Consider the following 11,677-nt stretch of genomic DNA (forward strand, 5'->3'; position numbering starts at 1 on the left):
GGATGTATGGAGAGTTGTCAAGTGCAACAGTGTCATCATGTCTCCTCAATTTTGTGTGGCTTATTACCTTTGGTATCTTCAAATTCATTATTGAGGCCTGTTTCACAAAGCAAAAGAAAAATGAATTAAAGCATTTCATAAAAATTTGTTGTCTTGGGCTGGGAATGTGGCTCAAGCTGTAGCGAATGTGTTAGGCCCAGGTTCGATCCTCAGCACCACATACAAACAAAGATGTTGTGTCTGCTGAAAACTAAAAAATTAAAAAAAACATTAAAAAAATTCTCTCTCTCTCTCTCTCTCTCTCTCTCTCTCTCTCTCTCTCTCTCTCTTTCTCCCCCCCAAAAAAATTTTTTTTTGATCTTGAGATATCTCTATCCTTTCTATTTCAGTTCTGGTGTGTCTGCCTCAAGGGACCACTCACCTATTATGATTGTGTGGCTTGTGCAAGAGAAATTGCAATACTAGAGGGCAGTGAAGCAAGATCCACCACAAACCAGTTAGCAGGTATGATAGCCTGCCTTGATTATGGTCAGGGAAGGTATGTAGGTGAGAGGTGATAGCCATGCTTCTCCTGAGAACTCTGAGATGCCAAAATGGGTATTTTCGCAAAATTTCCTCTCTAGATCTCTTTAAAAACAATCATAAGCACCAATGTGGGATAGTTTTAATAGACTGTGTGAAGTAAGATTCTATACAATATTATTTTTCTTCTAAAGTACTTTGAAAAAATGAGTATTTGCATGTAGGATAAATCAGGCATTTGTTGAATTCTAGTGTCTGGGCTAGGTGCTTTACAGGCATTAGCTCATTTAAACTTCACCCTATGAAAGTAGCTATTATTATCTTTACTTTGGAGATGAGAAACTGAAGTTCAAAGACGATAATGATTTACTTAAGGTCATGCAGCTCACAGAATCATGAAGAAGCTTGATGGTTTTGGGGAGGAGATGTGAAATTTATTAGGTTGGCTAAACATAGGGTTGTCAGATTAAATACTGGCCACCCAGATGCATTTCAGATACACACAAACAATTTTTTAGTATGACCATATTCCAAATATTACATACTTATGCTAAAAAATATTTCTTGTTCATTCAAATTTAACTGGCATCTGTACTTGTTAAATCTAGCAACTTAATTTTGTAGGTCCAGCTTATTGTGGGGGTAGTAGGTGCTGAAACCTAGGTAGAAGTATAGGTAGCCAAGAAAGATAGTTTGAGCAGAGCAGTAATGTGATGAAAATATTTAGTCTGAGTGATCAGAAAGAAGACCGTGAAGGACTGGAATCAGCGAGATGGGCTTGGAGGCTGGTACAAACATCTCAGATAAGACCAAGAGAAACCCAGGTAGAAATGCTTGGAGCTGCCTGGTTTGGACTTAAGAGAGCCAATTGTGCTTCTCTCTCCCCAACTTTCCATTCAGTTACTCCTGATAGTAGCTTGAAACTAGATAAGAAGGGAATATTTATACAACAAAAATTGGTAAATGCTAAAATTTAGAGCCTTCCCTTCACTTCCATCTAATCCCCAGCAATTTGTTAAATATTTTCCAACATGTTCAGGGGGCCCAAGAAAATAGAGGGATAGTTTGAAGACAAAGTCAATTAAATCCAGAGATCAGTTATTATATAAATTCTATTTAGGGAGTGTAAGAAAAGCAGATGTCAAAGGGATTAAGGACTATATGATATTTTCTTATTTCAGAGGCAATTGGTCAGGAATGTCTGTGCCTCCAAATGAAGGCATAGAAGTTGCTACTTGTGTAAATGGATAGACACTGCTACCCATTGAATCCCAGGGGAGTGTGAGGATTGCACAGGGCAGAACTTGATTTACAGTTAGATGCCCTTGGATTTTCCCCAGCCAGGAACTGGATCATGCCTCAGTAGATCAGGGAAGAGCCATGGATGAAGTTAGGGACTGAAGATTAGTCACACATAGCAAAGCAGCAGTTTAGAGGACTAGGGATTTCTGATTTGTCACTGTGTCACACCAATAAGAGCTAATGAATGGCCAGGCTAGCTTTAGGGCCCTGAGTAAGACACGATGACCAGAGCCCTAAAGGGTTCTTTGGGTCCCCAAAGAATTGTTTGTTCTTGGATCATAAGTTTAGCTCTCAACTGTACTGGAATGACAGGCAATCGTTTTTCTTGATATTATTCTTGGCATTGCACCTTGTGCTGCATCCTCCTTCTGATTCATCTCTGTTACAGTTCTATTGTGTATTTCTAAAAAGTTGCTTTAGAAAAACAAACAATATCATTAAATCCAATCCCTTTACCTCTTTAACAGTATCTGCTAATGACAGGAACCTGGTTGATACTTGACTGGGTTATAGCCAAATTTCAGAGTATTGAGTAAAATATGAAATCCCTAATAGAATTTTGGTTCCATTACATGGCATAGCTCCCAGGAAGGTCACATGAGGAGTCTCTGTGTTATAATTATTTTTTCTTTCTCCAAAGCATGTTAGTCTTTTCAGAATCATTTCAGGGCAGGGAAGAATGACATCTTGTAGATGTCGTGACGTCTCTACATTCTGAAATTCTATCAAGACTCAGATCCTGCCTGGATCCTCTCAGGAGCCTCTGTGCATCCGTTTCCAGGAATAGTGAGGGTTTTCCTTGTGCTCTCCAGTAGGGTCATGTACTGTACTAATCTCTTTCCAGGCAATGACATGATGGCACAAGATCTGGAACCAAACTGTCTGGGCTCAAATCCTTGCTATCCACTGAGAATTTATTTAACACTTAGGTTTTATTTTTCTCATTTGTAAAATGGGAGTAGCAATGGTACCTTTTGTCATAAGATTGTTGGAACCTATGTAAAGCTCTTAGTATCTGCTTGGCATATACAAGGGGCTCAGTAAACTCAAGCTACTATGATTACTATTTCTCTTTCCACAGTTAATTGAGAGTTTCCTGAGGACTATGTCTTTCTCATGCCAAGCAATAGCACAGAGTTAAGCATTTGGTTGATGCTCAGGGTTGATGAATTAATGAAAGGCAAGGTCTACTTGCAATAGATATGTTGAAAATAACCATCAAAATTTTGAAGAACAGATTAATTCATAATATTTTCTTTGTGAGCTTTTCAAAAAATCATTTAAAACATTAAGTTCACTTGATTTGCAAATTATAAAGACCAATACTTTGTCCAATAATTTAACATATGTATATTGATTTATTCCATACCACAGGAAGTATGGTTGACTAGATAAAACATGGATTACAGGGACAAACTTGGTTTAAATCCCAGCTCCACCCTTTATTGCTTGGGTGACTTTGTTAAGGTGCTTCAGTTCCCTGCTTCTGGGTTTCTTCATTTGTAAACTGTGGTAAATAAAGTTTACCATCTAAAAGTGGTACAAAAATTAAATGAAGCCAAATCCATTTAAGCACAGTTTTAGAATATGCTAAATTGTCAGTTGATGCTAATTAATATTATTGATGTTGAATTGTTATGTTGAATGAGGTTAGGCAAGAGAAAAAAGAAGAGAAAAAGAAAGAAAAGGATCAAAGTAAGCAAAGCAAGAATGGAAGAATGGCTGAAAACCCCAGAAATGGCCACTAAAAAATAAGGCAAATAAAATGTCTTATAGATTTTTGTTGTAAAATGTTATATTTTACTTTATGGTTTTTGTGTTATGGGCTGGGGACATAACTCAGAGGTAGAGTGCTTTCCTAGCATGTGCAAAATCCTGGTTTCCATCCCAAGTACCATCACCACCAAAGAAAATGTTATTTAATTTTTGCATAGTTAACACATACACATGACACAGAATTAAAAATGTATTAAAAGTTACTCAGTGAAAAATCAGTCGCTTCCATCATTTACAAACTATTAGGGGTGACTACTTTTTTTTTTGGTGATTCTTTATAGAAATACTTGATGGGTTTATAAGCAAGATATTTGCATTTCTCATGATTTATTTTTATTCTTCTACATACATGATGATGCACCGATCACACTACTCTACATCTTGCTTTCTTTATTGAATGTATTTTAGCAATTATTTCTTATTGGGAGATACAGGGCTGCCTCTTCCTTTTAAAATCATGCATTCCATTTATTTGACCAGGGCCCCATTGATGGAATTTTAGGTTGTTTCCAATCTTTTGTTTTTACATGTAAAGCAGTAATGAATAATCTTTTCCACGTGTGATTTCACACTTGTGAGTGTGTTAGGGGAATAGTTTCCTAGAAATGAAATTGCTTACTCAAAGGAGATGGGCAAATTTGACAGATAGAGACAGATAGAGGTTGTACCATGTAACATTCCCTCCTGTGAGCTTCCGCGTATGATCATCAGCACATGATGCTATCAGTCTTCTTGATGTCTGTCAGTGTGAAAAGGGAGAAGACATATCCTATTGTAGTTTTAATTTGCATCTCTCTTGTTATAAGAAAGATGGAGCATCAATTCAGATATTTGGGAATCATTTTATTTTCTGTTAATTGGTTGTTGTTGTTTTGTTTGTGGTATTGGTGATTGAACCCAGGAGCATTGACTTCTGAGCTACATTCCCAACATTTATTATTATTATTATTATTTTTAATTTTAAGACAGTGTCTTGCTAACTTTCCCAAGTGGGCCCTGAACTTTTGATTCTCCTGCCTCAGTCTCTCAAGTAGCCTCTTTCTGTTGATTTGATGGAGCTCTTGATGTACTCCAAAAGGCAAACTTTTGTTTTCTTATGTTTTTAATTTATCATTCATGCTTCTATTTAGTTCATAGGGTTTTAGTTTTTGTGTCATGTTGAAAGCTTTTTATTTATGTGAAACAAACTTTATATCTCTTCATTTATGGCTTCTAGATTTTGTGACATACTTAAAAAGGCTTATTTAATTTACTCTGATAGCATAAGAATATTCTTCTAAGTTTTTCTTGGTATCTTCAAATAATAACCTTCAAATATTGGGCTAATGCAGGCTCTGCTTTTCACATGACAAGATGAGTCCTTCTCGTCACACTCTAATATAAATACATACACAGAAAAAAAAGTTTAGGTCTCCCTGGAAGGTAGAATGAGCAAGATTTATTTTTTTCGTTTTTGTATTTTCTTTGTTTTTTAGGTTTTCTGCATTGATTACATATTGCTTTGGCATCCAGAAATTATTTTCAATTAAATAAAAGTTTATTTTGACCTCCCTTAGCCTTATTTTAAGGTATCCTTGGTTCCTAGATCTTTTGGAAGCATGCTAAAGATGTTGCTTGTTTGAAAACAGTCTGTTTGGCTTTCTACACTGAACAGCTTTGGTGAAGTCCTAATGACTTCCTTGTTGCTCAATCTAGTGAGAGCATTTTAGTACTAAATTTACCTAATCTGGCCTATCTGAAGCTCCTGACCACTCCTTCCTCCTTTGCCTTTGTCCTTTCTCTCTTTGCCGCTTCCTCCTTGTGACTTCTGCTCTGGCCATTGCCCTAGCTGTTCCTTGTGCTAGATGCTCTGAGTCTGTATGTCATTTCACTTAGCACACACTACAATTTTCTGAAGGAGCTGTGGTTATCAATTGGGTTTTCCAGGTGAGAAACCTGAGCATTGACAGAATTAAGTAATATGAACAAATAAGCCCCGCTAGAAAAGGGAAGCGCCAAGTTTTGAACCTAAGGACTCTGTCATCTTAACCACCATACTAAGCAGGACATTCCCTTTGTGCCTTTGGTGGGCCAGCTCAACCTTGTGTGGCTTTATTTACATTTTCCCTTCCATGCTTGCACGTGACTCCCAAGTTTATGTCTCCAGCTTCTATAGCTGTATTGCATTCTAGTCACATGTCCCCTTAGTAGTTCTATAGACATTTTCAATTCAGCATGCCTATATCTTAAGAGATTGTCTGGAAGGATAGGGCTATTATTTTTTTTCATAGTGTTTGGTATAGAAGGCTGGCAAATGAGAGTGCAGTGACACCTGCTCAGGTATTTTAGATCTGAGATTGGCACTTTGCTTTCATTAAGTTAGATTCAAATCATCTTGATCCCTGCTCTCAGGAATTTCTACTGATTCAGCTATATTTGCATGTTCTTACCCTTTTAAGGTCAATAAATCCTTTTGGAAGATTGGTTGCCTTTTCCCCACAGCTCAAAGTACTGTAACCAACATATCCTGATGGGAAGGCCAGTTCATTTCCTAAAAGTGCAAGGGGCTTCCTCTCAGGGAGTAATTAACATAGAAGGCCTGGAATCCGTTCAAATCTCCTGAGAGTCTGGGGTTCAATCCACTGGAGTTAATAATCACAGAGAACTCAAGGTAGAACATCAGATTTAAAAACAATTGCTTTTCAGCAGGAAGAGCAATCTTCTGGCTAAAAGATTTGTGTGTGTGTGTGTGTGTGTGTGTGTGTGTGTTTCCCCTTTTAAAATGCTTTTATAATTGGTAACAGTCTCTGTAGGAAGAATATTGCCAGTTCTCCAGCATGGTATTTAAACTTTTCTAATAGTTAAAGATCCAAATTACACAAGTAACATATGCTCATTGTAACTAGGACTTCCAGTCCATCCAGATGACCATTAAAAACCTGGACTGTCTTCTGCACCTTGCCAAAGGCTCACACAAATTTATACAAACTGACATCCTGATTACATAGATAGGGTTGGGATTGGGTTATTTATTTAAATACATGTAGTGATGAAATTATACAATGCATATTAATCAATAACTTGCTTTTCTCAACTAACTATATGATGGATACTCTATCCATTCAATCAACACAGCTTTCATTTTGTAATAATAATAATATTTCATTTTGTAAATAATGTGCAATATATCACATTTTACCATTTATTCAACCGATTTCCTTTTGATGGACATCTAGGTTATTTTGAGATTCTTACCTCTACAGTCAAAGCTGCAGGAGATGTCCTTGTACATGCATTTTAATATTATATTTCTATGGGGTACTAAAAGTAAGATCACTGAGTGCTAGGGTTGGCTAGTTTCTAAAACTACATTAATATATGATCAGAGGAAGAGAAAAGAGAAGTCATGTGCTTCTGTCTGCAGGTACTATAGTAGGTACTTTCCATTAGTTGTTTAGTTTCATCTTGGTCACCTGTCTGCAGTCCTGCCCCAATCCTTCCTCTATAAAACCGCAGATAAACACCCTGGTCTTTGCTCCAAAGCCCTGCATGGTTCCTTTCACCTTCAGGGAAAAGGCTGAGCTACTAACATGGCCCACAATACCCTCCACAGTTTGGTTTCATCTCCTTCGTCTGTCTCTCCCTGTCCCTCTCCCATCCTCTTTGCATTTCAGCACAACTATTTGCAGTTACCCTCCTTAACAGACCATTTCAAAACTCTGGCCTTTGTTCTGCCTTCCTCCCTGTTCTGATGGTCCTTCTTCACACGGTCCCCTAGCTCTTCTTTCACTCATCAGCACTCCCTCAATATTTGGCTCTTTCAGCAGGCCTTTTGCAGGTCAGTTTAGGAATTAGTAAGGCTGGACCATGCTGTGGGGAGTTTCAACCATTTATTGTTTAATTCAAGTCTGCTGTGCATCTGGGTCATTTTCTTGGGCAACTGCCCTCAGAGACCTGACTGATGGAGCTGATGGAGGCTTTACCATTCTTCAATTATACCATCCAGAACACTTGGCTTCCTAGGTTGAGAGCACTAGATGATATTTTGCTAGCCATTAAACGTATTGGTTCAGAAATGACCATGTTCCTCTCATTCCCAGCCTACTGGCCAGCACTATTCCTTACTGCAAGGGAGCAGAAGGTATATTCCTATTGTGAGGCCAGAAGGAAAAGAGAATTGAACATAAATGAGTGCCAGAATCTTGGACCGCAGGTGAGATTCCACCATTCTCTATTTGTCTATTGGAATTGTGTGGTGTTAGAATGATGGTTTATGTGTGTCTCCCCTGGTAGAGTGGGTAAAGAACTTTATCTCTTTTGTCTTCATATCTCCAGCATCTGGTACAGTGTCAGTGCATAGTAAATAGTCAAAAAAATTTGTCAAACAAATCTATTCATACATCAATAATACACATTTTACATAGGGAGACAGTTAAGTTTAGAGAAGTCAATTAACTTGCACAGCTAGACTATAGCAAAGCAGGATTCAAACCCTTATCTGTCAGATCCCCCAAAATACATACTTTAAGGATAGGTTCTAGAATTGAGATTCTTAGGTCTGACTGACAATAGGCAATTTGCCTGCAGAGAATTAATTCAATCTTAGAGACACAGGAATCCTAATTGGCTATTTAACAAAGCAAGTCTGGAATGCACAGGTGTATATCCGCTAGAGGGTTTTCCTCTGTGTTTTCGGAATCTGTGGGGAAAAATTAAGCATCCAATACCTTCCAGGTATAGGTTTTAGAAGAAAACAAAACAAGGAAGACCAGTCCTAGCCAAACCAAAGGATATTCACTTCACTATCAGAGCATTCCTGTCTTTACTTAATATATGTGACTACTCTCTACTTTCACACAACTTGCATTTCTACAGAGTACTATAGAATATGGAGCTTGAAACTGATTTTGAACGCCAGCTGCCACATTCCAGAACCATCACTGATCTCTCTGAGCCCCTTTCCACCTTTTTTATTGTAAATAACAACACTTGCTGGGTGTGAGGTACACGCCTATAATCTCAGCTAGTTGGGAGACTGAGGCAGGAAGATCTGAAGTTTGAGGTCAGACTCAGTAACTTAGCAAGACATTATCTCAAAACAAAAAATTTAAAAAGGACAAAAAAGGGGGGAGGTGGCAGGAATCGGGAATGTAGCTCAGCAGTAGAGTGCCCCTGGGTTCAATCCCCAGTACTGCAACAAACAACAGGAAAAGAACACTGACCATGAAAATACCTAGTTCACTTTTATTTGGGGTAGAAAAAAATGCTAACTTTGTGCTCAATTGGCTTCAAAATTCCAATGGAACTTGAGACAGGTACTCTACCTTTCTCATACTCCTATAGTTTTTAATGTGTCAATCTATAGCACTCTTTCTGTCAGTCTTTCTATGTTGATTTATGTTGCTAAAAATCATAAAAAGAAAATATTGGGAATGAAGTAATTTTGCATTCGAAAGATACTTTTAAATGAGAATTATTTGCTAAGAATAGAGTAATAATTCAGTTCAAAATAATCCCTGTTGCTGTTCACTCTGTTTTCCCTTACTCTTCTTTATCATAGCATTTACCACTAGCTGAGGTTAGATTGTCTATTTGCAGGCATGTTCCTTATCCATCTCTCCCACTAGTATGGAAACTTCCTGTGGACAAGGACTTAATTTTATTTACTACTATATTAAAGTTGCCCAGTACATAACAATCTCTCAAAAATATCTGTGGAATGGGTGAATGAACAGGTGAATCTTTGATAACTCTAAGCCCCTCACTTAGGGAATTATTTCTGATATATGCAACTTAAGTGTTAATATGATATTGTTATTTTTTTTCTGAGAAAAGCCAGCATAAAGCACTTTTATTGCAATAGTAAAACTTGAAACTCATACGTGGTGCGGGGGAAAGCGGGGAGAAAGCAACAATTTCTCTCACCAAATCACTACACAGGACAGCAAAGGGTAAGAAGGGGATGAGGGACAAAAAGCCAGGAAACCTGGAGATCAGCAGAGAGCCAAGCATCAAAAAACAGGCGGTACTGAAGCTGCGTTGGCCAGCAGCGTTTTCTGAGAGAACACTCGAGGATGTGTCACGATGGCCGGGCTTTCCCTGGGTGTTGAAGTCTACAAACAGCACCTTCAATTTAAACTTTCAATTAAGGTTCTTAAAATTTATGAAGTGGAACTTGGATAGCTTCGATATTACAAAAGTTCTGAAAATCCATTAGAAAAACCACAAGATGGAGGAAAGAAAGGGAAAAAAACCCCAAAACAAAAAACCCCCAAAAGACCCCAAACCAAAACCAGCCAGGTCACAAAGGCGGCTTCAGAGGTCCCTGCTGGCCCAGGGACAGATACCTGTAGTGTCCAACATCGCAGTGAAAGTGATCTGCTTTCAAAAGGCAGAGGGGTTCTGGGGAGGGGGTGGGCTGGCGAGGAAAAGGCCCTTCCCTCCCCACTGCAGTTTTGGGTAGGGCTTTGAATTTAACCCAAGGACATTTCTCACATCGGAGAGTAATTCAGCCCTCCACAGCGTCTCAAATCTGCTATGGCTTTGCAGCGCAGCAGCAAGAATGTTTAATATATAATAGATGAAAATTTCATCCAAAAAAAGAAAATAAAATAAAGATTCTTGCAAACCCCACCCCCCAACACCAATTCCTATTCTAAAGTTAACCCATCACTTGTGCTGTTAATACCTGTCAAGATACTTAAATGGAAACCTAGATTCTAAAGACTGAAACTGAATCTTCACCCCAAAATGAAAACAAAACGACTAACTTGAGGTTTATGGCATATAGTTTAGGTAAACACACATACAAGGAGAAAGGGGAAGGGGAGATGGAGGTGTCAGAAGCAAAGCTGAGTGACAGAACACATTCAGTCAGGGTAGATGTTTATACAAAGTGTAGTGGGACACGCCAAGAAAAGCTCCGTATGGATTCATGTGCATGCATCTGGAGGCACCGGATCCCTCCATGGCAGATCCAGGAATAGGGGGCTGAGGGAGGGGCCACTCCTGTCATTCCAGTTTTAGAAGCTCCACATCGAAGACCAGAGTGGCGTGTGGTGGGATGATGCCCGGGTGCCCAGTGGCACCGTAGGCATAGTCTGGGGAGATAGTCAGTTTGGCTCTCTGACCCACACTCATCTGGGCCACCCCTTCTTCCCAGCCTCGGATCACCTCTTGCTTGCCTAGCATAAACTTAAAGGGCTTGTTTCTGTCCCGGGAAGAATCAAATTTCTTTCCATCTTCAAGCATCCCGGTGTAGTGCACCACGCAGGTCTGGCCGCGCTTCGGGAAGGTGCGCCCGTCTCCGGGGGAGATGGTCTCCACCTGCACTCCCATGGTGGTGGCGGCGGCGGACGCTGGGCGGGCGGCGCGACGGGAGGCGTGGACCGTGAGCGGACCTGGCGGCGGTTCCGCGGCTCTCTGATATTGTTATCTTAATGAGATTTAAATGTGCTAGACTCTTTTATGTTTGAATATGGGACTATAGAGTCCATTAATAAAATAGAAGAAATAATTGATTTCTAGTAAATTACCATATAAAAAATTTTTATGCAGGAGTAAATGAAGTGAGATAATTTTGCTTCATCATTGCTTTTGGATATGTGTAACTATGTAAAATGTTTTAACATTTTATATCATAAAGGTAATAAAGTTTCCCTCCATTCATACACACTGACCTCTTGTCTTGTGCCCCAGAGATAACCTAAGAGTTCTGGAAGTTTTATGCAATATATTTTTTGTGTAGTGGTCACTGATGAACTTACTCCCTATGCTTGGTGTACAAGATAGCTTATCACTTATCTTTTTTCTCACAGGTTCTTCCTTATTGGGCAGCAGAGAGGTCTGGTCCTTCCAGTTAGCAGGGGCCCAGTTGTTCTCCTTCATACATTCTTCTTTCATTTTGACGCAGCTACTTTTGAGGAACTGCTTGGTCTTTTAGCTCTCTGTTGCTTGCCTTCTCCCCAGGATGGCTCCTTGGAAACTTATTTGGACACTCACTAGTACTGTGATGAGAGCATGGGCCATACCTTATCCCCCTAGTTAGCCTACTGGCATCTGCTCTTAAAAACTGAATATAGAGGACATGAGGACTGTG

General features: G+C 39.1%; 1 protein-coding gene across 1 annotated transcript; it reads right to left on the minus strand.

Annotated features, from left to right (window-relative positions):
* Window positions 1-10,527: 10,527 nt before the first annotated feature.
* On the minus strand, window positions 10,528-10,995 carry LOC144251037 (peptidyl-prolyl cis-trans isomerase FKBP1A). The gene has a single exon (XM_077794162.1). The coding sequence runs from the start codon at window positions 10,915-10,917 to the stop codon at window positions 10,591-10,593; it is 327 nt and encodes a 108-aa protein (XP_077650288.1). The 5' UTR covers window positions 10,918-10,995; the 3' UTR covers window positions 10,528-10,590.
* Between the last annotated feature and the right edge of the window lie 682 nt (window positions 10,996-11,677).

This window comes from Urocitellus parryii, chromosome Y, assembly GCF_045843805.1.
Source record: "Urocitellus parryii isolate mUroPar1 chromosome Y, mUroPar1.hap1, whole genome shotgun sequence".
Taxonomy (NCBI): domain Eukaryota; kingdom Metazoa; phylum Chordata; class Mammalia; order Rodentia; family Sciuridae; genus Urocitellus; species Urocitellus parryii.

Excerpts from the sequence above, each read along its gene's own strand:
- LOC144251037 (XM_077794162.1), bottom strand. The coding sequence starts at position 10,917 with ATGGGAGTGCAGGTGGAGACCATCTCCCCCGGAGACGGGCGCACCTTC.